General features: G+C 37.9%; 1 protein-coding gene across 2 annotated transcripts in view; it reads left to right on the top strand.

Annotated features, from left to right (window-relative positions):
- LOC121167249 (limbic system-associated membrane protein) overlaps positions 1-23,745 on the top strand; it is a 611,964-nt gene that overhangs the window by 304,811 nt on the left and 283,408 nt on the right. For both annotated transcript variants that reach the window (XM_040996668.1, XM_040996667.1), the window contains exon 2: positions 15,618-15,850. In XM_040996668.1, coding sequence (XP_040852602.1) covers positions 15,618-15,850 — 233 coding nt within the window. The remainder of the gene's footprint in view (positions 1-15,617; positions 15,851-23,745) is intronic.

Here is a 23,745-nt window from a genome sequence, read left to right as displayed (position 1 = left end):
TACTACTGCTTTCTTAAGTGTCTGATTTTATTACAAGTCTGGATTTTATGATATCAAGGGATCTCTGGTTTTCTGATAGCAGCCTCTAAGGCACTAGAAAAAATGCATTTCTGCAATGCATATATTTTTTGTAAAATAAGCAGTAATGCAATGAATCAGCCCTCACCCAAAGAGGACTAAAATATCCATCCTTCTCCTAGCCCGTGGTTTCAGAGATAAATAAACTCTTTCAAATTATGGTTCCAATGGGAAGCCTAGCAGAGAGAACTTTTTAAAAAAATTATTATGTTGAACCCAAAGCAGTAGCTTAGTGACTAAATCCTCGCCTTGCATGCGCTCATCCCGTGTGAACACCTGATCGTGTCCAGGAGTTTCCACTTCCCATCCAGCTTCCTGTTTGTGACATGGGAAAGCAGTAGAGGTTAGCCCAAGCCTTGAGCTTCTGCACTCACATGGGAGACCCAAAAAAGCTATTGGTTCTGCATTAGCTCAGTGCCAGCTGTTGCAGCTATTTGGGGAGTAAATGGAAGAGCTTTCTGTCTCTCCTTCTCTCTATAAATCTGCCTTTCCAATAAAAATAAATCATATATATGTATATATATATAGTTTATATAAAGAGAATAGATTTCATGTATTTTACAGTAAAGACTTAGAGTTTTGTATAACATATTGTTGAAACAAATGAAATAGCAGCAATTAGAGAGATTATGTCACTTGGGCATTTGTAGTGGGATGAATTCCATTAATGAGGAACAGCCCCAAGGAAAGGGAGCCTGGGGATTCTCAGGATAGGGAGCATAGAGTCTGTGAGCCACCAAGATGATGTGGCTTCTTAGAACCTGCAAGGCACCAAGGACTTTGTGGGTAGCCATTTCTTGAAATGTGAAAACATGGGGCATGTCGTAACAGTCTTGCTCTCTGGAGTACTTGGATGAAGTTCCACATTTTCAACATGGTCTCCAATTTCCTTTATACATATTTTGAAGTTGAGCTCTACCTAGCAGTGAAGTCTATCTTAGTGCTTTCCTCTGAGTCAATATTCTTAAGACTGTTCTGTAGGACCCAGCGCGATGGTGCAGTGGTTAAGGTCCTCGCCTTGCACGCCACGATTCCATATGGGCGCCAGTTCTAATCCCGGCAGCCCCGCTTCCCTTCCAGCTCCCTGCCTGTGGCCCGGGAAAGCAGTCGAGGACGGCCCAAAACTTTGGGACCCTGCACCCATTGGCCGTTGCGCTCACTTGGGGAGTGAATCAACAAACCAAAGATCTTCCTCTCTGTATATCCGCCTTTCCAATAAAAAATAAACTAAATCTTAAAAAAAAAAAAGACTGTTCTGTGGATCCTTGTGATAATTATCAGCCCACTTGTTTTATAAACAGTGTCACATCCCATCCTTCCTTATCCTATCATAGACTGTATAAGGACAGTATTATAGATGTTTAGTAGCTGTCACATTTTTACTCTGTGCTCGTTATAATTCTAAGGCCTTTACATGTCATGAACTATTTATTATGCCCTCCAAAATAGTCAGTGGAGAAACTGAGGCTTAAGAAGTGAAATAGTTTGTCTTCGTTGCCCAGCTGATATGTTTTGCAGCTGAGAGTTGAACTTCAGGCTGCCCTGCATACTTTGCCACTGCTAACTTCTACATCCTGCCACACAGCCACAGACAACTTGGCGTGAGACAGCCTTAGCAGCATTCAGGGGTTAGTGAAGCAGAGTTTGCCTTGTGCAAACAGGACCTTCAGCTAAGTTGTGCTTTACTAAGCACAGTGAGATGGCATTGAAGTCTAGCGTCATCTGTAAGGAACTTGTACATTCTTTAATATTGGGTATTTGAGACTTTTTATTGTTTTATATGTACAAATATTTTTGAAAGCTACCGACAAGTAGATAAGAGGTAAATTATTCTGCTATTAACATGTCTTACTAATCTAGCCAGGTTGAAAATCAGGGTTCAAAATTATACACATATATAAGTGCATAGACATACAAACTTAAATTCTGCACCATTTTAATAAAGCTTGCATGAGTATAACTATATCATTAGATGTAAGCATTATTTAAACGTCACTAAAGCTTTGATGCAAATAAGATTTTGCAATATAATCATAAGACATAGAGTGAAAAATATTTTATATTTCTAGACTTTTCTACCATACATAACTTACTGATCTGTCAAATCTGATTTACAAAGAGTAAGGCCTAAAAGGTATGCTTTGAGAAAAAGAGTGCATAATCTAATATTCTAACATTCTTTAAAAAAATTTACACTTTAAAAATGATTTATTTATCTATTTGAAATGCAGAGTTATCTAGAGGAAAAGAGGGGGAGAAGAGCAAGAGCGAGCGAGAGAGAGAGAATCTTCCATCAATGGTTCAGTCCCTAAATGATTTCAAAGGAAGAAGCTTACTTTGTCTGAATACAGGAGCCAGGAGCTGCTTCTGGGTCTCCCATGTACTTAGGAGAGTATTTCAGGTTCCTCACAGTATATATATATATATATAAAAGAGATCCCGATGTTCAATGTCAGAGGCTGAGATCATGGCAGCTACAGTTATTGGTGCTCTTGTTAGCCTAGAGATTTGTGAGAAATTGTCCTGGGGAGATAGTACAGTTAATTTTGAAAATGTTCTCTTCTCAGTCCCTCCCTTGTCTAGGCCATTGCTAATCATTCCCAGGAAATCCCAAGTCTGCCTTATGGATTGTGCTTCTAATCTTTCCAATTGCAAATTCCCCAGGCTGGCCCCTAGGTTGCTAAAACTCTGACATAGATATCAGGGAGCTTCGAAACTTTGATGGGAAAATAAAACTAAAAGAAAGGTTTATTTTAGTATAAAATCATATTTTGAAGTAATTCATAATCTTTTTATTCTAGTCATTTTCGATGATTTTTTTGACCATCAGTATGACCATAAATAAAAAGAATTGCCTATTAATATATTAAAAGGGTGTGGGCATTTGGCTTTTAATTCCAGCTTATCTGATGTGGACCCCACTGGGATCAACGGCTCAAGTCTCAGATCCTTGCCACATGCATGATAGGCTTCGTTGAGTCTCAGGATCCTGGCATCTGCTTTGGCCCAGCCTCAGAAGGTGCAGCATATAGATGATAAATAAATGAACAAGAGCTCTTCTTGCTCTCTCTCTGCCTTTTAAGTAAATATATAAATAGTTAATTTAAAAACTATTAAAGGGTTGAGCAGATAACAATATTCAATTGTTAAATGGAATATACTTTTTCAGAATGTGAATTATTCTTCCTAGGTTTATTTTTGCCTTTTTAATAAAATGTTTAATTTTATGTTGCAATTCCATAGGGTCTGGGACTTCCCTAAATCCTCCCCAAATTCCCACCCTTGACTGATTTTCCCCACATTATTACAGTAGTATAGTCCTTGTTAATTTTCTGTTAGTCATTTGGATGTTCGTTGGCTTCCAATGGAAGGTACATACCACTTGGCTGTTTTCAATTTTGCAGCTAATCTGAGTTTTCTTTCTCTCTCTCTCCCATTCTACCCTCCATCATACCTATATAATATTTTTGCTAACGTGCATATAATTATATGTTCTCTATTATTAAAAGAATGGTTGATTTTAATCAATTGTGGTCTCAGAATCTACATTTCTAAGGAGAAAGCCCTGTATTGATCACAAACTGCCTCGTTAAAAGCATTTTTAGAACTCTAAATTCTGACTTAGCTTTTCAACATTCCATGTTAGAATGAAACTCTCCATTTCATGACTGAGTGCAGACTCTTATCCCTACAACAAACAGGCCTCGTGAAGAACACATGGCTCCTGTCCAAGCAAATCCCACTGAGTAATTATCTCCCACCTATAGGGAAGGAGCTGTCCTGTGTTATCTAAGTCTTCCTACTTTAACTTTTGAAAATTCACTGTTGGCTAGCAGAAGCAGAGTAGCTTTCACTTGCTGCTAACTTGTTGCTAGAGTCCCCTTGATTTTGTGCCAACATCCGTAATTGGTACTACCTTAACCCTGCTGAAAATAGATGCAAAATAACCAACTAATATATCTCTGTCATTAGAAAACTCTTATCAGGAGAGTAGTAAGAAGACAGTGAGCATCATTAACTAAATTGATTGATAAATTAGTAGAATTAATGAAACAGAAAAGAAACAGATAGTCTTGCAAATCTATGCAATAATATACTAAACACATTTTTCATAAATTATGATCAAGAAAATAAGAGTGTTTAAAGGATGGGAAAAAAATGAAGAGCTGACTGCTAAGATTACAAGCTGCATTATTCTGTAAAAATCTACTTTTGCCTAGGCATTATGGGCCTACGCATCAAAATAGGAACATTTTGGAATCAATATTTTCAATATTTATTAAGCGGTTCTAAATAGACCTTTTGAGCACTGTAATGGCATTAATGAAGATGAAAAATTACATCTTGTCTCAGTGAAAATAAATGAACTCACAAGATGCAGAAGTACCTTCTGTTAGGCACTGATCAGAGGGTATAAAACTTTCAATTGATCAGAGAAAGACATTTGCTACTTCTGCTGCTGTTTGTCAATGACAATGTCTGCTAGCCTGTAACTGCAGCTTAGAGCTAAATCTCCTACAGTTGTCTCCTGAACTGCTTCTGTTGACAGCGACCTGTCAGTCTACTGCAGAAGCTGGGAGGGCTTTGCGGTGGTTGCTCCTTTCGCATCACGCCTCCACTCTGCAGGAAGAGAGTCTCAAAGGATTGGCTGGCAATTCTTGTTCCTTTATCCTGGAATGTGTTTCACCAGCTGTGGCAAACATTTTTCCCCTAGTCCAACTGAAAAAAATACCTCTTCTGTAGCCAAGAGCTCTGTATGTGCTTTCATCATGCTAACTACTCTCCACTCCAGTGAAACTTTGAAAGGCTTTTAGGGAAGAGCTGGCTCTTCCAAACCTCAGTCTGTTTCTGGTCAAGTACTCTTCGTGCCCCATTTATAATAAAGATGAAAGTGCCTGGGGCACCCCAGGTAACAGTTTCCTTCTAACAACATGCTCTTGCCATGGCTTTACGTATTTTATATGAAGATGGCAAAGAAAAGTACATTTGTAAGTCTGGTTTATAACACATCCTCAGTAGCTTTTCGTCTGCCATTGGGAAGGAATGCCACTCCTGTGATATTTCTCTTGCGGGGAAGTGGAGGAGACTTTGGAGGGGTTATACATTAGCATCACTCCTTAAGGAGGAAGACTGAGCAGGTTTAGTGATGTGGCTTAATGTAATCCCATTCTCCATGTGAGAAAAATGTGTGGCAGTACAGAGTCACACTGAAAGACACTGATGTTTATTCAGTTTGTTTTGTTTACAATAACCTCATCATTTTCAGCTCTGGAATTCAATCTTTGATGTTATCTGAAACTGAGAATTTTGAGTTAATATAATAATAGGATGCAAAAATATCTGCTGTTCGTTAATCTCTTAATTATTCTTGTGCAGTGCACAAAGGCTGGATGTGCTGCATAGAACAGTGATGCGGCTCTGCTTGGCTTTTGTTGCTCCCTCCTTTTTTTTTTTTTAACGTTGCCTTGGACAGATTTACATTTAACAACAGGAGCCTCCAAGAAATACATTTTACTACACAATGGGGACTGTTCTTTCACTTGTTGCTTGGGGCTAACTGGTTGAGCTCTTTGGCATTGAAAATATATCATTTGATCTTGATTTGTGTTTCTCTTGCCATTTTGTTGATAAATGCTGATAATTAAGAGAAATCAGTGAGTGAGAACAGCCAAGGAATTTGGAAATGACTGAAGTCTCTAGCTTGCGCTCACACTGAGTCTGTGGGGCCACAGAGTTCTGTTTATATCTCAATGACTAGGGAAGAATCTACTTGGATTTGCTTATAGGCAGCATCCTCCAGGCTTAACAAGATATGCTTTCTTCTCTTAGACTCCAATTCTGCCCTCTTAAGCAGAGTTCCTAATTTGCTACCTTCAATGATCATATTTTACAGTTCCTGTGTTCTCCGTAAGTATAACAACTCCCTGCAAATCATGTTTTTTTTTTTATTTTAGCTTTTAAAGATTTATGTGTTTTTACTGAAAATGCAGATTTACAGAAAGGATGAGAGACAGAAAGATCTTCCATCTGCTGGTTTACTCCCTAAATGACTGCAATGGCTGGAGTTGAGCTGATACAGAGCCAGGAGCCAGGAGCTTCTTTCAGGTTTCCCACACGGGTGCAGGGTCCCAAGGCTTTGGGTCATCCTTGACTGCTTTCCCAGGCCACAAGCAGGGAGCTGGGAAAAAGAGAAAGTCATTATCATCCCTCTTGCCTTTCTTTCTCATCATTTATTATCTCGAAAGAAAAATAATAACTAATACTGCAGTGAAATGAAAGGGAAAAATAAAAAATTTAAAAGTTCTAAGTCACTGTTTTTTCTGGAGATGAGCAGTGGGAGAATTGATGATGACTACTGATACCTTCTATGAGCTCATAAAGAGTAGGTTTGTTGTTGATGTTAGTTAGACCACATTGTGACATCTGAATGTGAATTCAGAATATTTATTTAAATCCTTATGCATGAGTTGCTAGGGCAGAGTATATGAAATAATATCAGGATTACTATTAAAGTCTTCCAAAATAGAGAGTGGGCAATGATGCATGTGAAAACTTTTCTGGTTTCACTCTAACTAATACTTTCAGAAATTCTTTGAGTTTCACTTTTCCCAATCTATGTGTTCTTTTCTGTTTTCAAAAATTTGGTTTTGCACATTGATTACAGTATAAAATAAAACAGATAAAAGAACGGTAGAGAAAATATTAGCAGTAAATAAAGGGAAATAAAATGCCAGGCAAAGATAAGAAAAGCATGTGCTGTTATAATTTTCTACTTACAGAATGACCTGGGGTAGAGTTTCTTCTACCCTCAATATTAGAAGGAAGAGCCCTTACGAAAGAGAGATGGGAAATGGAGGATCTTGGTAGATCCTAATATCATGACCACAGTTTGACTTCTGTCATTAGTGATTCTTCTCTTTCCTACATTCAAAATGTCAGGATTGAGTTCAACAAAATAGGAGTATTAAAAAAAATAACTATGCATGCTTTTCATTTTTGCAGTAAAATAAATGTATTTTTCAAAATCATATTTCACTTGCATTTTGCAGTGTCCTTGTAATTCTTCATCCTTTGAGTGATTATTGAAGATACTTTGTCAGTCAGCAGAGGTTCAAAAGACATGGTCTTGGACATGTTATTAAACTAGCTATAAAAGATGGAAAACAAAAGTTTGAAATTGTAGCTGAGGTACAACTAAGTAATTGGACAATTGTCCACAAGGAAGGGCATTTCTGGGATGGATTTTGTATGGTACACTGGAGCTTGCCAAATGTGTAAGCATTGACAATTTGCTTTCAGCTGCTGTAAGAACAGTGATGATCAGCCAGAAGGTATAGGGAATCATTTCTAAAAATGCCTATTGATGTCCACTTAGATTCTGCTTCTCTCTTTCTCTCGCTGACTTGACAGCCACATTTTGAGAGTGGTGAGGGAGGATGCCTCTTCTCCACCACAGTCTGAAAGTAGCCCAAGGGCAGGTGAACTGAACGCCCTCAGGATAAAGAATCACAGGAATTATCTCCAAGCGGGTAGTGTTACTTTCACCTTGATGCATGCAACTCTAACTCAGACTGTGAGGTTTCAGTTGTATTAAACAGTAGATGCCATAGTACAAGGAGTAATGGCCTTTGACTCCAATTCTCTCCCAACTGCAGATAACAGTTACCTCTCCTCACCTCCACCACCCTACCAGGCAGGGTCTTTGCTTTATGTAGTTTAGGGGTTGTAGTCCCAGAAACCATTGCAGTTAAAGTAAGGCCGAGTTCATTTCAAGAGCTCTCCATGATGTGCCTTCTTTTAAACTCATCAGCTCGTGCTTTCATGACCATTTTTTTGGTAACATCAAAAGCTTTTTTGATCATCTGGCTCTAGGCTTACTCAGGAAAGAGAGGCCTTCAGCAAAAGTGTTAGATGAGGGGGAAAAAAGAGTTTGGGAGACAATGAGGAAAAGCCATGAAAGTAGGTGGTCACACAAGGGCAAAGTCCTTCTTATACTACTTGTCCCTTGGCAGACAATGCCAAGAAGGAAAAAAAATGGTAATAGGAAATATGGGAGGTGAGGAGGAGTGGAGAGTGAGTGGTGGACAAATGAAAAGGAAAATCACAAAAATCGTCAGTTATAATTCTGCACGAGCGGTGTCCTTGTGATGGATATGCATTGCTCAGTGATCTATTGGCTTCCTGTCAGCTGGAGGAGGGCTCACTGCATTCCCTTCACCGGTGATGGATCTGTTTGATAATATCTTTCTCCATTTGCAGCAGCTGGAGTTCCCTATTTCCTGTTCCCACAAAAAAAAAACTGAAAGAATACTTCTTTTCCTGTTGATCTGTCTTTATCTCTTTGACTTCTGCTTCTATCCATGAAGACAGAATAAACAACGGAAGCTTTTTCTTTTATTTTTTTTCCCTTGGCAGATAAAATCTGTACATATTTATTAGGCATATTATGATATCTTGATTAATAGAATAGTGGTACCCAGAGATTGGGGAAAGTGGGTGGGAGGGATGGGAGAACGGTCAGCTGATGCGATACTAGAGTTAGTTAGAAGGACGAACATGCACTGGTGGTCTGTGGCACAACAGGGTAATTATTGTTAGTAAGCACAGCCCTTTTCTAATGGTAGCCTGACAGAACATCTCATTTCTTATTTATTTATGTACTTATGTACTTCCTCCTTACTGTGTGCTCAACCTATTATAACATGTACAATGTTTATTAATTGTCACTTCTTAGCATCATTTGATTTGAATGAGAGCTAAATACATGCAATGTATTGATGAGTCATATTATAACATGGTTCAGCTCCAGTGACAACATTTACATAATGCTGTATGGTTTATGTTAAGACTATAAAGTAAGGGGCTGGGTTTTCAAGTAAGACTTATGGAAAACAGTCTCCTGACTTTATAGCCATGCTACACACATCAGACTGCTCATCCTAAGTGCATTAAAATTTATTGCAAGCGCTTTCCTCCCTTGTTGCTGCTGGAATAAGATAAAGAATAAACTCAACATGGTACAAACTAGATTTTTTCCTCCTAGAACTAAACTTGCTTTTTATATTGACTTTGTAATGATTCCAAAGGTAACAAAATGTTCTTCAAATAGCTGTAGAATTGTTTTTAATTGCGCAGAGTGAAGTCTTTAACTACAAATCTGAGGCAGAATCTCCACACTAATTTTGTGCATTCAGAGGTGCAGTTTTATCCTTTTATGAGTGAGAAGGATTTTTCACAGGGAACAGGGATTCAAGAAGGACCCAAGCAAAAGCAACTGGAGGATTTCAAGTGCTTGCTCTGTCTCTTTCCACTCTTTTGGGAGCAAAAGGGAGAATCTGTACTTAAAAGGAGAGAAAAGGGTTTTGGGTCTTGGTTGCTTAAGTGAGAGAAATTTCCTCGCTCTTTGAGAAGGGAAGGGATTAGGCCTTGTTCTTGCAACCTTAGCACACATAAAGGTGGGGTCTGCTACTACATTCTATTCATCCAAGTACATCACCTTGTTTGACTGATGAAACTCTTCTGAAGGTAATTCTGAAGGGTTAGAGCAGAAATTATTAACCCCACTTTATTTAAGGAGAAACTGAGAAACAGGCAAGCTAAATGAATTTCCTGTGTTCCAGTCATAGATGTGGTGAACAAGCTGAAGGCCAGAATTAAAATGCATGCCCTGTATGTACTCGAATACTCCATCACCATCGTACAGATTACTGAGTCAGTGTGATTGGCAATAGATTCACATGACATTGGTCTGTTATCCTTGTGCTCTCTCACCTGAAACTGCATTGCTGCTTCCACAGGTGTACACACAGTTGCACACGTAGCACTTGTATGTGGATATGTACAATGGAGTAAGTGTGAGGGAAATCGGCTTTATCGGGTAGATGTCATCGTGGTACTAACTGGACTGCAGTTTGATATGAATCTCAGAAAGTAGGCAACTGTCAAGGAAAGATCATGTTTTGTTCAAGGTCAAGATGAGAAAAGACATGTATAGGCAAAAAAGTGAGACCAGAAGAGCAGGCAGGAGTATAAGCAGCTCAGATCTGAAGAGCAGTGGAGCTAGGACATATGAGGCATAGGATCTGTGACTTTCCGTGGCTGCAAAGACTAGCAGGGGCTCTGAGTATCCGCAGCACATCCCCATAGATATTCTTTGTTTAATTCTGAGTTTAATTTTAGAATATAGTAGTGAAAATGATTGATAATCTCATAGTCCTTAGATTTGGTTTTTAAGTAACTTGATATTTTTCTTAATGAGATTTGCATAGATCTTAAAATTTGTTCAACTTAAAATGTTATAAAGCCAGACTAAGGACATCTGACTCAGACAAGTGTGAGGTATTTTCATAGTAAGCCATTTCATTCTCTGCTTAGACGTTTTCCTGATTCCACACTTTAATGTTGAGAATATATAGCATCACTTCCCAGCCCAATTATCTTTCTTTCTAGGGTGAAATGATTCCATGATAGTTTTGCTGACTCACTAAGAGTTTTATTTGTAGGATTGAAGTTATAAAGCAAACAGAATTGAAATAAAGAAGTGATGCATTTTTGAAGATTCCCTTCACATTCTCTTTTATATCCTTCCATATCTTATAAAAAAGGGTTTTTAAAAATGATGTATTTATTCTTAATTGAAAGGCAGTTTTACAGAAAGAGAAGGAGGGACAGAGAGAAATCTTCCATCCTCTGATGAACTCCCAAAAGTTCTTGATAGTCAGAGAAGGGCTGCTCTGAAGCCAGGAACCTGGTGCTTCTTCTAGGTCTCCCACATGGATGCAAGGGTCCAGCTACTTGGACCATCTTCCTATGTTTCCCCAAGGAGCTGAATCATAAGTGGAACAGCTGGAACTTGAACTATTCCTGTATGAGATGACCTCACTGCAGGCTGAGGCTTAACTTACTATGCCACAGTGCCAGGCCCCCAGAAAGGGGAAATTGAGGACAAATGTTAAAAATAATAAAATTTATTTTAAATGTTTCGTTATGGCTGAATCCTCATAGATCTCTTATAAATCAAAATCTTCTCAACTGAATTTCCCCTTCTCTAGCCTAGGTAGGGACCATTTTTAGCTAGGGAAAAATATCCCCAAAGTTTAGGTTAAAATGATTCCTCTAACATTAAATTATGAGCCAAGCAAGTTATCCTTTCGTCATTTACTATCAATAGCTTGTGAGATAAAACAGCCTGTGATTGCACAACTTAGATATGAAAATAAAGCCATTATGAATTCATGAATTAATAATTCATTAATTATTAGCTTACAACTAGAGCACCAATAGGCCTCATTTTATTCTTTATTGTAGAATTCAGTTAAAAACCTTGGCTGGCAATACTTAACCTATAAACATGTGCTCATGGAAAAGCACCATTGAACTGCCACTGTTTTCCTTGTATTTCTGGATATTTAAACCAAGAGACAAGATCTCACTCAGGATTCTCCAGTTTCAGTCTGGTCAACATTTTTAAGGGTCTAGTCTAGGTTGTGGGATGCCCTGTGCATTTAAGAATGTTTCAGCAGCAGCAACTACACCTCCCCTCGGCCCATTGCTACCCCACCCCTGGGGCCCGGGCCTTACTCAGTTTATGGCAGTACCAGCAACTCTCTCTCCATTTGCAACAATCAAAAAGCATCTCCCAAAACAGCCAAATGCTGAAGGATATACTTTGCCCTCACTTAAGGACCATTCATCTGACTGTTTCTTCATCATTTTAGGAATAAATGAATGTCTTTTAGTATCCAGCTTATTTCATTGACTCCAGACCCTAAAATCCAAAAAGCAGGAATATATAAAGGATGTGAAGTTGAGTAAAATGTATTTATTTGTGATCAGTGAATAAATGCCAGCTTATACTGTTGAGAAACAGAGGAAATTTAAATAATACTAACTTTGGGTACATTTGATGAATGCTAAGTTGATACATTTTTAGCAGCCAGCAGTACTTCTTAAAAATTAAGAGATGTGTCTTGAATCAATTGAGGAGACTTAACATCTAATGGACATGTTATCACTTTTTTCATGGATATCCTGTCAGTAAATATGCCATTAGGAAATCTATTAGTACAAACTGAAGATAGCATTTCTTTACTTTCTCCAATTATATCCATCATTTTAGTAGAATAATCCCCAGGTTTTTCAGTCTGAATGGAATTGTCAATGAAACTTTGTGTATATGCATAATGTAGTCGGTATAAAATGTTTGTGGAGATCCAATGCTTGAGACTTTTATGAATGCACTGATTTTTTGTGACAGTTTTATGGATTCAGATGTACTGAACAGAAGAGATAAAAATCTTGCATGCTTACCTTTTCTATTTTTTTAAAACAAAATTTTAAAAAAGTTATCATGTTATACTTAATGTAGATAAGCCACTTGATAATTGAGGGTTCATGTTTAAACTGGGCAACATGTTAAAATTGATTTTAGTGCTTTTTATCCTTTCTATGATTTCCCACATGCAATACAGAGGATTTTTTTTCTCAGATGTCATCATTCTTCCTAGTGGAAACAGTGAACATTTTTTTCCCACTCTTCTTCACTTACATGTTAATCCTGTATTCAAGTACTGGATTATTACTGTACAAGAAAGTTTACACTTCCTTTTATATTAGATAATTCTGTTGATTGAAGGACATTGAAATAGTTATTCATTTATTATATAGTAAATAAAGATTTGGAAATTATCCCAAGAGAACTTTATTAAAGAATAGTCAGTTTAGTAATATACATATCATGGAGAATTTACTGTGTGGATGATTTTTTTTTAATTTTTATTGTGAAATCAGATAGACAGAGGGGAAGATCTGTCATCCAATGATTCATTCCCCAAGTACCCGCAATGGCCAGTGCTGCACTGATCCGAAGCCAGGAGCCTGGAACATCTTCCGGGTGTCCTATGCTGGTGCAGGAACCCAAGGCTTTGGGCCATCCTCAACTGCTTTCTCAGGCCACAAGCAGGGAGCTGGATGGGAAGTGGAGCTGCCAGAATTAGAACCAGCGCATTGAAGGCAAGGACTTTAGCCACTGGGCTACCCCGCCAGGCCCGGTGTGAATGATTTTTGTGTTACTAAGATCAGCAAGGACTCAGCAGGTAAATTACAATAGGGTCATCATCTTTAATCAGCTCCTGAGATAAGGTGAATATAATTACTAATCCATGTGCAGTGCAGTGGAGAGAGCCAGGTGAATGGGGTGGTGTAGTACAAAGAGGAGGTTTCCCAGAGCTGGGACGCTCTAAATTATGCCCCCATGCCCTTCACTGCCTCTTAGAAACCTCATTTAAAGAGGAAATACTTACTCCATCCCTTCCCTCGAAATGTTAACACCGACTCCAGGATGCAGCTCCTTCTAAATCTGGGGGTTATTTGCAGCATCACACATTTCTTAAAAAACATTCTATGGAATCAGTGTTTAACACTAAGAAAGTTGAATTTAGAAATTTCTCTTCATTTTCCTGTTTTAATCAAGGCTTATGAAATCTGTATACAGCAGCTTCGTGAAAGATATGGTATTGGACAATAAACAGCTTATTAATTAGTTTATAAATGACCCTAAAGACAGAGAAATTAATGTCACAAAGACTGGGGCAGGAGAGGCAGGCACTGTGTAACAGCAGGGACACCTGTGGCTGGGATGCATGCATACGCATGGGTTGAAATGCCCTACCTCCTATCTAGGTTCCTGTGAATGCCTCTAATAGAATGTAGCAGATGATAACTTAAGCACTTGAGTCCCAGCTACCCACGAAAGAGATCCACATGGAATTTGGGCTCTTGGCTACTACTCAACATAGACTTGGTTGCTACCAACATTTGAATAATGAACTAGTTGATGAAATCTCTCTCATTCACTCACTCTCTCTGATTTTCAAAAAAAAAAAAAAAAAAAAAAAAAAACAAAGAAATAAAAATGTGAAAAGAGACTGTTACATAGGAAATAAAACAAGGTCTGCCCTGAAGCAGCAAGTTTCTATGAGGCTAGCTTTGTGCTCCTGAAAAAGGAGTTCACAATCATTGTTTTTGTGTAATTATGCCCAGTAATATCCCAATGGCAGTGAAATATATACTGGGAATAAAGATACTGACATGTTCCTGAATCTAAACATGTTTATGAAAACAAACAGGATGAGAAGAAACTAAAACCCATATAGTTTGTCACCTAAATTACCAGGTTACATTTTTACTCTAAAACCTTACAGTTCATGTAGCAATTACAAGGAAGATTTATGTCATAGAGGAGACACTGGAGAGGTTGTAGAGTTTGAGGGATCGGACGTGGGGTACGAGTGATCATCTGTCCGGTGTGTTAGTTCATGTGACATTTACCAAATGCTACAGTATTCACGTGCTTTATTCTTCCAGGGAGAGGTAGAAATTGGCTTCTACATCCCTTTCTTGTTGGATGTGAGTTAGATTCCTAACTTCTTGTCTATGCATTCATGTGGAATATGCCTAGTTTTGACCCAAGAAAAAGCCTGGGTTAGACTTGATTTAGAAAATATAAGGAAACATAATGTTTTCTTGTTGTGCCATCATTCTCCCGACACACTGTCCATCCCTTCATGCCCCAGGGTTGAGCAGCTGGCTCTGCAGCTGGGAGCAGGGTCTGGGATAATCTCCCTTTAAGATAGACATAAATCTTGTCAAAGGGATATAGAGAGTTTTTTTTTTAATTTCCCCCCTTGAATTTTACTTTGCCAAATTTTTTTGAAATTAAAAGAAAAAACATTTATCATGTAGCATCCACGTTTCTACCAACCCATGTTCTTTTACCTTCTCATATACTTTATATAAATGGATCCTTTAAAATTTCTAATGAAATAGTCATTCATATCAGCATTTATCCTTCAGATTACTTGGACTATGAACTACCCAACTTGTTCCTTCATCTCCAGTGAGGAATTGTTCTCATTCAGTATGACCAACAATTCTAGGAGTCCTTTGTCTTGCCACCAGACAACTTGATATCCTTAGCAGCTGAAAACAAACTTAGGCCAGATGATGTTTGCTTTTTCTTGACACAACACCTCTGCATTTATGCTTGAAATTGCACATATTGCAATTGAAACTGGGAAAATTTAGCAGCAAACATGTAATCTAGTGTAATTCCTGTAGCCGTGGAGTGTAACCTGACTCTACCATCACACAAGAATGTAGACAGTACTCAAGACAGGATAGAGTGTGCCACATCAGATTTCTAATTTTCCCAGTCCCATCTGTGCCAGTGACCTATACCTAAATAAGATGACAATCCAGGGGAAAGTCAGTGTTCAACTTAATTTTATTTGCCTGTATCACTCATCCTCCAATCGTTTATGTCTGAATTGAGTCTACTACAGTCAATGATATTCATCTTTTGGGTATTAATTTCTATTTTAAAGAAATTTTTAAAAATAGTTAAAACTCAAATATTTAGTAGGACAATAATTCATTCTCTGTATATTTTGCTTGATTTATCTTGTTGACTCTAATCATGGAAGAAGGGAAGCAGATACAGCTGTGGGTAAGGTGCTAACATCGTTACTCTGATCTGGCAGGTGTGTTGTAGAAGACAAGAACTCAAAGGTGGCCTGGTTGAACCGCTCTGGCATCATTTTCGCTGGACATGACAAGTGGTCTCTGGATCCCCGGGTTGAGCTGGAGAAGCGCCATTCTCTGGAATACAGCCTCCGAATCCAGAAGGTGGATGTCTATGATGAGGGTTCCTATACTTGCTCCGTACAGACACAGCATGAGCCCAAGACCTCCCAAGTTTACTTGATTGTGCAAGGTAAGAAACATGTAGGATAATTGAGTGGTAAGTGAGAGGTGGGAACCAACAATAATGCTAACAAACAAAATATTTGTAAAGTCTTTTTTTCTGGAAAAAGAAAATACCTTTCCAATATATTATTGTATTTAAGTATCAGCTTTCTTTCTGAAAGATAGGTATAAAATGAGAGTAAGAAGAGCAGGAGGTAATTTTCCCACTCTGAGTGAATAACCCTGGTGGGAGCACTTTACCTACACCTGACTTGAAATAAATAAAATAACATACAGTAAATACCAGAGTGGTTGGAATAAAGGAAAATTTTAGCAAGAATACGCAGAATAATTAGAACCATATAAAATTTACTCCACCACTCGGTGAGGTATTAGATACTCTGCTGAATGTAAGAAAACTTTATTTTATATGTCCTTGCTCTGAAGATTACCACTAATTGTCTAGTTTCTGTGTGTGCATGTGCGATAACAAAAGTCTTTTGGAAAAATAAAAATTCCCAAAGGCCCTTTTATCTTCTCAGCTGTCCAGCTTTCTATTTGGTTTGTGTCTCTAGCTAATGACAAATTATTTGTGAGCAAATCTATTGACAAGGATCTGCAAAGTCACTGGGGACAATTTACTTCTAAAAAGAAATTTCCAAAGGCATATCTGAGTCATGGTTTTATAGGATCAAAACCCTAATGGCATGCACATGCCCTCAAACAGAAACTCTCTTGGGTCCTTTTCTCCATAATTGCAGAATGAAAGCAAAACTGAGCAACTGCACGATTTTATTGCAAGTGAAGTTAAACCACCAACAGCTTCAATCCATCTATCAGGAAAGATCTAAGTAAGAACAAATATTGGGTCTGTGCTCATGTATTCTTGATTTACAATTTTATGTAAATTTAATGCAAATTAGACATGGCCCTAGGGCTCCTATCAGGATTCCAATGCAGTCAGTGGTATGGCAAAGTTTGACTGTAGCTTCTATTAATGCATTATGGAATTGATTATTGCAGCATTTAAATTATTGCTCTCCCAACTCCTCTGATTAATAGATTGAAAATGGAATAAAATACATCAGAGACTGCCTACTGGAAGGGTGGTTTAGTTATGTGACCTCTATCGAAGTCTATTTGCAATGGCTGGAAGCTTCATTTTATTAATTGTAAAAGGCAGGTGCCCTGAACTGGAAAGTTCTGATCCCAGTCAAAGCCCAGCATGCTTTCTTTATGGTGAGCTCTACAAATGGAGATTTGTACATTTCAGATTGCACACAGTTCATATAAATGTATCAATATAAATAGATATGTACATATATTAATGGATTACTTTAAAAACTCCCTGAAAAACACAAGCACAAGCAGACAGACACAAACACACACATTGCAAAACCAAAGGAGACCTTATTCCTGATTCAATGACAAGTGGAGGGGAGATACATTGTTCAAGGCTGCTTATAACTTACTTTGTCTAATGACAGTTAATGAATTCATCTCATGGTATTTCTGCTTAAATTTTGACGTAACAGATTTTACTAATGTGTTTTTAAATGATATATTATGCTTGAAAATAATTTCTGTTTGATAGTATATTCATATTTCCACACAGCTTAAATAACCTTATAATTTTAATGTTATTAATAAAGTCCACAAAACCACACTGGAAATTTTACATTATCTTAAACTAAATAAAATTAGACAATCTGATGATTACATTCCTTGATTTTTGTGTGAAGAGACAGATTAAATTACATGCTTAGTCACATGCATGGTCAAAACACACATATGGAATTAATTCTGAATGGGGTGCATTTGATGCTAAATTAAGGACTAGTTTAGCAACATATATTGATTCTGATCTCTTAGCACCAAATATCCACAACTCTTTCATGTTTTCTTATTCTTTTGTGTACTTTTAAGATACATGCATGACCACTCCAAGCAAATTAGAGCCAAAGCTAGATTAGATTATTATTTATGCACCTTCATGCCTTGGTAATACAAATGAACTCAAATTTAATTTATGGGGTCAAGTGATATTTATTTGTTGTCTCCTTTAATGCTATTACTGTTAAGTAGGTTAACTATACATATGTACAAGTATGTGTGTATGCATGCATGCAAAATTTAAAGCTCAGGGACAATGAGGAACTTTTCCAAGGCTCCTATGGTTTAGAACATGGTTTTAAAACCAAATGTATGTGATTTAAGATGTTGTACTTTCTTATCTACTTTTCTCTGAAAGAGAAAACTAGAAAGCCATCTGAACTTCCAAGGAAAGTGAAGAAAGGAGTGTCTCTTCAGTGACCTTGAGTGTTCAAGGGGGATATTTTAGACAACTGCATATCTGTTGGTATTTGCTATCTGGCAGCCACTGGCTCAAGCTCTTTCCATTAAGACATTCAGTGTTGCAGTTGTCAGGGGCTCCATGCCTTCTCATCACTCTTGCTGGTTTCCACCTCACATTTCCATTGTACCTGCTTTTCTCACACTTGCATTTCTGCTTCCGTTATCCCTCCTTCTCCAACCCCACAGCACCTTTTGTGGAGATCCAACGAACTTTGGGAATTTTAAATTGTCTGTCCACTGGTTTCTACAAATACAGCTTAACTAGCTATTAAGCAAACATTGTAGCCTAGGTTAAAATCTCAGTTTTCTTCCTGACTGTCTGAACAAACTTGTGGATAAACCACTGAACTTCTGTCTCATTTTTCTCATACATAGAGTAGATATAAAATTAAATTTCAAATCCTCCTACATTTGTTGTAGGAATCAAGTTAAATGATCCATGCAAACCTGGTATCCAGAGTTTATTGTACAGTGGATGATGATAACAATGATGAAACAAACCAGCAGGTGCCAGTATTTCCTAGACTCACACTTAGCTTGAAGTGCCCCCTCGGAGTCTCATGGCCACTGTCACTCCTTGTTTGTTTCCTGGCAGAAGGCTCTTTCAATTATTTTGGCTCCTTCCCTTCCATTTTTCAACTTTCCTTTTCCTTGGCGTCCTCTTTACTTCTGTGGATTTAGTTCTTTGGGATCTGAGAGATTCTTAGAACAAAGCAAAATATAAATGATTTTTTTTTAAATTTGAGACTGGTGGGAATTTCTCACAATGTTTGATTCCATTGATCTGGGAAGAGCCTTGGAGTTTTCATATAACAAGATCCCAGGTGATGCTACTCTTGCTGATAGAGAACCAATTTATTCTAAAATAACTATGTGTCTTTAAATTGCAAGAAAAAAAATCAGAAATAACTTAAATTTCAGATAGTGCTTTTCCCCAAGTATTGTTAAGTTAATCTTGCTGGCCATGAGAAAGGAACATGCAGAATTGACAAATACTTCAGCTTTCATGGCCCTCCAAGGTTGCTTGCCTTGCTTGCTCCTGTGTTAGGAACCCTCTCTTCTCAAACTGTCCATATTTTTTTTATGGATCAAAGCTGAAAAAAATATTTATAGTATTCTGCCCTGCTCCTAAAATATCTCAGCTTTTTCAAACAGTGAGTGTAACCGCTCACCTTTCTCCTGCACGTGGCTTCTCTGGGTGCACTCTTTCCTTTTTGTATTCATGCCTGTCACTTCAGTGGCTTTCCAACATTGCCAGTGTTTTCTCTTATTTTGGTGATTATGTTTTCATGGAGGAAGTACATTGTTATAAGTTCAAGAGGGTCATTATGCACAAAATATCCTGTGTCAAATTAAATATGATACATGGTTCACTAAACTCAATCGCAGGCCACTTAATGGTTCTACACACACACCCTTCTCATAAAGGTAACATAGGTGACGGTATTGTATCAGCAAACTTGCAAATTAACAGTAAAGTGAAGAGTCACCTGTGACTACTTTATATGAAATATTACATCGGGGGAAGTCACGCTTACCCAAACATAAACGTTTGAGATACCTGTATAAGATACTTCATATCTAAGATAAGATTTTTTGATGCTTACGATGGCTTCTCCACAGCATGTAAATTCAAATATTAAGAAAATATCTGCCTTTACATCAAACAGAGTACACTGTCATCATTTCCATTAGTAATGTTATTTTTTAAATTAAAGATTTATTTATTTTTTATTGAAAGTCAGAGGTACAGAGAGGAGGAGAGATATAGGGGAATATCTTCCATCATGATTCACTCCCCAAGTGGTCGCAATGGCCAGAGCTGAGCCAATCTGAAGCCAGACACCAGAAGCTTCTTCTGGGTCTTCCAGTGGGTGCAGGGTCCCAAGACTTTGGACTGTCTCTGACTGCTTTCCCAGGCCACAAGCAGGGAGATGGATGGGAAGCAGGGTCACCAGGATTAGAACCTGATGTCCATATGGGATCTTGGTGCGTGCAAGGTGAGGACTTTACCTGTGCCAGGCCCAGTGACGTTATTTTTTATCCAGGGTTATTGGCCTATCTAATCATGCTGTACATGTAATCAGTCAAATTTTTTGGGTGTGATCATTCTTAACTTGCAGCAACGTCTAAATATTATTTTATTGTATTTTTCGAAATACAGATTCCTGAGAGCTACAGCCAGGAAAATTTTATCAGAGCAAGGGGTCAAAATTCACAAATATGTAACATTCTGCAGGTGACTCAGAGATGCACAAAGAAATCTAGGACTGCTCTGTTAAGGACCTAAATAAACAATGAGAGGGATTTAATGCTTCCTGCTCCTTCATTCTTGCGCATGACACTGCATCAAATTACATCTAAAACCGCAGAGTCTGCACTGGAGCCCTGCAAAAGTTAGAAATCAACCAAGCTTGAATGTTTATCAGAAACAGATTAAGCTTGTAGGACTGAGTCTTGAGAAGGATGGTTTCAAAAATGAGAGCTCTTGCTATCTTTTTATAATTGTATATATTTGGAGAGTAGAGAGAGAGAGAGGTCTAACCTTGGTTCACTTTTCTTGTGATCCCAGTAGCCATGACTGCGCTAGGCCACATTAAGGACATACATGTGTATATGAATACAAAAGGACTTACTACATGGTAGTATTTTTAAAATGTGATTCTTGTTTGCAGTGCCCCATTTATCACAGCCACAACATCCCTCATATTTCAGTGGTTGCATTGCATAATTCTCCTGTTGGTGCTCACCCTAGACTCCTTTATAGTCTTATCCTCTCTTCGTATGCTATTACGCTTGGTTTGCAATGGCCTAATTCACAAATAATAAAATTGATGATAATATGTTTCGTTTATATTTAAGGACTTTGAAATGTATTTCTCAGTAAATAGTTCCATTTAATTTAGTTCGGTACTAGAGTACTAAAAAATTCATTCTCATATCTATGACTGAAATTACAAAGCTGATAAAAATATATTAGTTGATACAAACTGTATTACAAATTACCTTAATTAAAACAATATGGTAATGAAAAAATATGAAACTACTTGTAAAACCAACATGTTTAGCCATTCTTTTTCTTTTTTATTTTTTTAAGATTTATTTATTTTTATCGCAAAGTCAGATATACAGAGAGGAGGAGAGAAAGAGAGGAACATCTTCCATCCGTTGATTCACTGTCCAAGTGGATGCAATGGCTCAGCTGAGCCAATCCGAAGCCAGAAGCCAAGAGCCTCCTCTGGTCTCCCACGTGGGTACAGGGTCCCAAGGCTTTGGGTGTCCTCTAGTGTTTTCCCAGGCCACAAGCAGGGAGCTTGGTGGGAAGCAGGGCTGCTGGGATCCTGGTGCCTTCAAGCTGAGGACTTTAGCTGCTAGGTTACCGCACCAGGCCCTGGTCTTTTTTTTTTTTTAATGCATACACTTAAAAAGTTTTGTTTCCTGTGTCCATTGATCCAGTATTGACTTGGATTTGCCATGTCCACAGGCGCTTTTTTTTTTACTTAACAATTGAAAGCTCAAATGTTTAAAAGCATTAATTTTTGCCACAATTAGTACAGAGCTTTTTGTTTCTAGCACTTCAGCATTTACTTATTTTTAATTTCTTTAGGACTCATAGAAAGCTCGTTCTCATTCACTCTGCCAACAGCCGGAGCTAAGCTAGCCCTAAGCTGGGAACCAGTGCCTCCATCCAGGTCTTCTATATGGATGTCAGGAAACGCCAAAGGTTGCATGCCCAGACACTGGAATTAGGAATGGAGCAGGAAAACAAAACTCCGGTGCTCTAATATAAGACAAGGACACATTAGGAAGCATCCTTCTTTGTCTAACCTAGTATTTTATTATTTTTCATATTTTTATTTTGCATTTATTATTTTAAGATATATTTATTATTTATTTTAATTTACTTAATTATTTTAATGTATTGTTAATTTGCTTTATAGACAAAGGCTTAAAGGCTCTACCTAATGAAGGTTATAAGAAGTAAAAAGCAAAAAACATCAGAGCCACATAGACACTTAAGAAAGGGTAATACATAACAGTCAACTGACAAAATAATAAACTTCACTCATGGCCAGTTTTAAATAGCAAGAAACTCATTAATACTGCACTAGTATATTGGGCCCGGCACGATAGCGAAGTCAAGTCTTTGCCTTGCACACTCCACAATCCCATATGGGTGTTGGTTCTAATCCTGGCAGCCCTGCTTCCCATCCAGCTCCCTGCTTGTGACCTGGAAAAGCAGTCAAGGACGGCCCAAAGCCTTGGGACCCTGCATCCACGTGGGGGATCCGAAAGAGTTTCTGGCTTCTGGCTTCGGATTGGCTCAGCTGCAGCTGTTGTGGCCACTTGAGGAGTAAACTATCAGATGGAGGATCTTCTTTGTCTCTCTTCCTCTCTGTATATCTGCCTTTCCAATAAAAATAAATAAATCTTTTAAAAATTCTGTATTAGTATATAATTTCTGTCTATTAATTTAAGAAGTACCTAAAATAAAGTTTGAAGGCAGGCATGATGGCTCAGCTGGCTAATCCTCCACCTGCAAGTGCATGTGGGTGTCAGTTCGTGTTTTCCACTCCCCAAGCTGCTCCCTGCTTGTGGCCTGGAAAAGCAGTGGAGGATGGCCAAAAGTATTGAGACCCTGCACCCACTTGGGAGAGCCAGAGGAGGCTCCTGTCTCCTGGCTTCAGATTGGCTGAACTCCAGCCTTATCAGCCATTTCTCTCCAGTTCTCTGTAAGTCTATTTTTCAATGTAAATAAATACATTTCTGAAAAAACAAACAAACAAACAAACAAAAACCCAAGTTCACAAAGCAATGTATTTGCAGCTAAATTGATACACCTGAGACTTTCTTTCCTCCCTTTCTTTCTTCCTTTCTTCCTTTTCCCTTCCTACCTCCCTCTCTCCCTTCCTTCCTTCTATTTTTCTTGTCAGGATCTTTGTTTCTTTTGAAAATTAATTTTCGCATATGCAAGAAAGCATCTAGCAGTTTCCTTCCCACTAGGCCACACTACTGTGCCCAACATTCAGTTTGGGATTTAAACTTTTGAAACTTGGAATTGAAACACAATCCTGATATATACCCCTAAGGATGACCAAAATCAATTACACAAAACTCTGAAGGATATCTTTTTTTTTTTTCACTCTCATCCTGTTCTTCTAAGGATTAATTCTATTGATTGCTGTGAGTCTTAATGCTTAATTGGAATTCTCATTTGGATTTTGTACCCTGAAGTCCTCTAATTTCCCTACCTTTCAGGTGACTTTTTTTTTAAGAGTAGCCACTTCATGGGATGTTAATAAATCAGGTTCAGACTTGAGGTGCTCACTGATCACATCAGCAATTTGACAGCTAATGGAAAGGGGAAATATGAGGCACTGTGTCTAAAATATTTGAATACATTGTTTCATATTGTGTTAAATTGATAGTCTCAAGTATTTGATTTTGTTAAGTTTCAAAATTTTGATTTGCTTTTATCAAGAACAATCTCATCCATTCATAATTAGCATCTTCAAATTTCATGTATCTGCTAATGACATTTTAGTGACATTAAATAAGACGTATACA

This window comes from Ochotona curzoniae, unplaced genomic scaffold (genome assembly GCF_017591425.1).
Source record: "Ochotona curzoniae isolate NIBS_2020 unplaced genomic scaffold, NIBS_Ocur_1.0 patch353, whole genome shotgun sequence".
Lineage (NCBI taxonomy): Eukaryota > Metazoa > Chordata > Mammalia > Lagomorpha > Ochotonidae > Ochotona > Ochotona curzoniae.
This window is presented reverse-complemented; position numbering and strand designations above follow the sequence as displayed.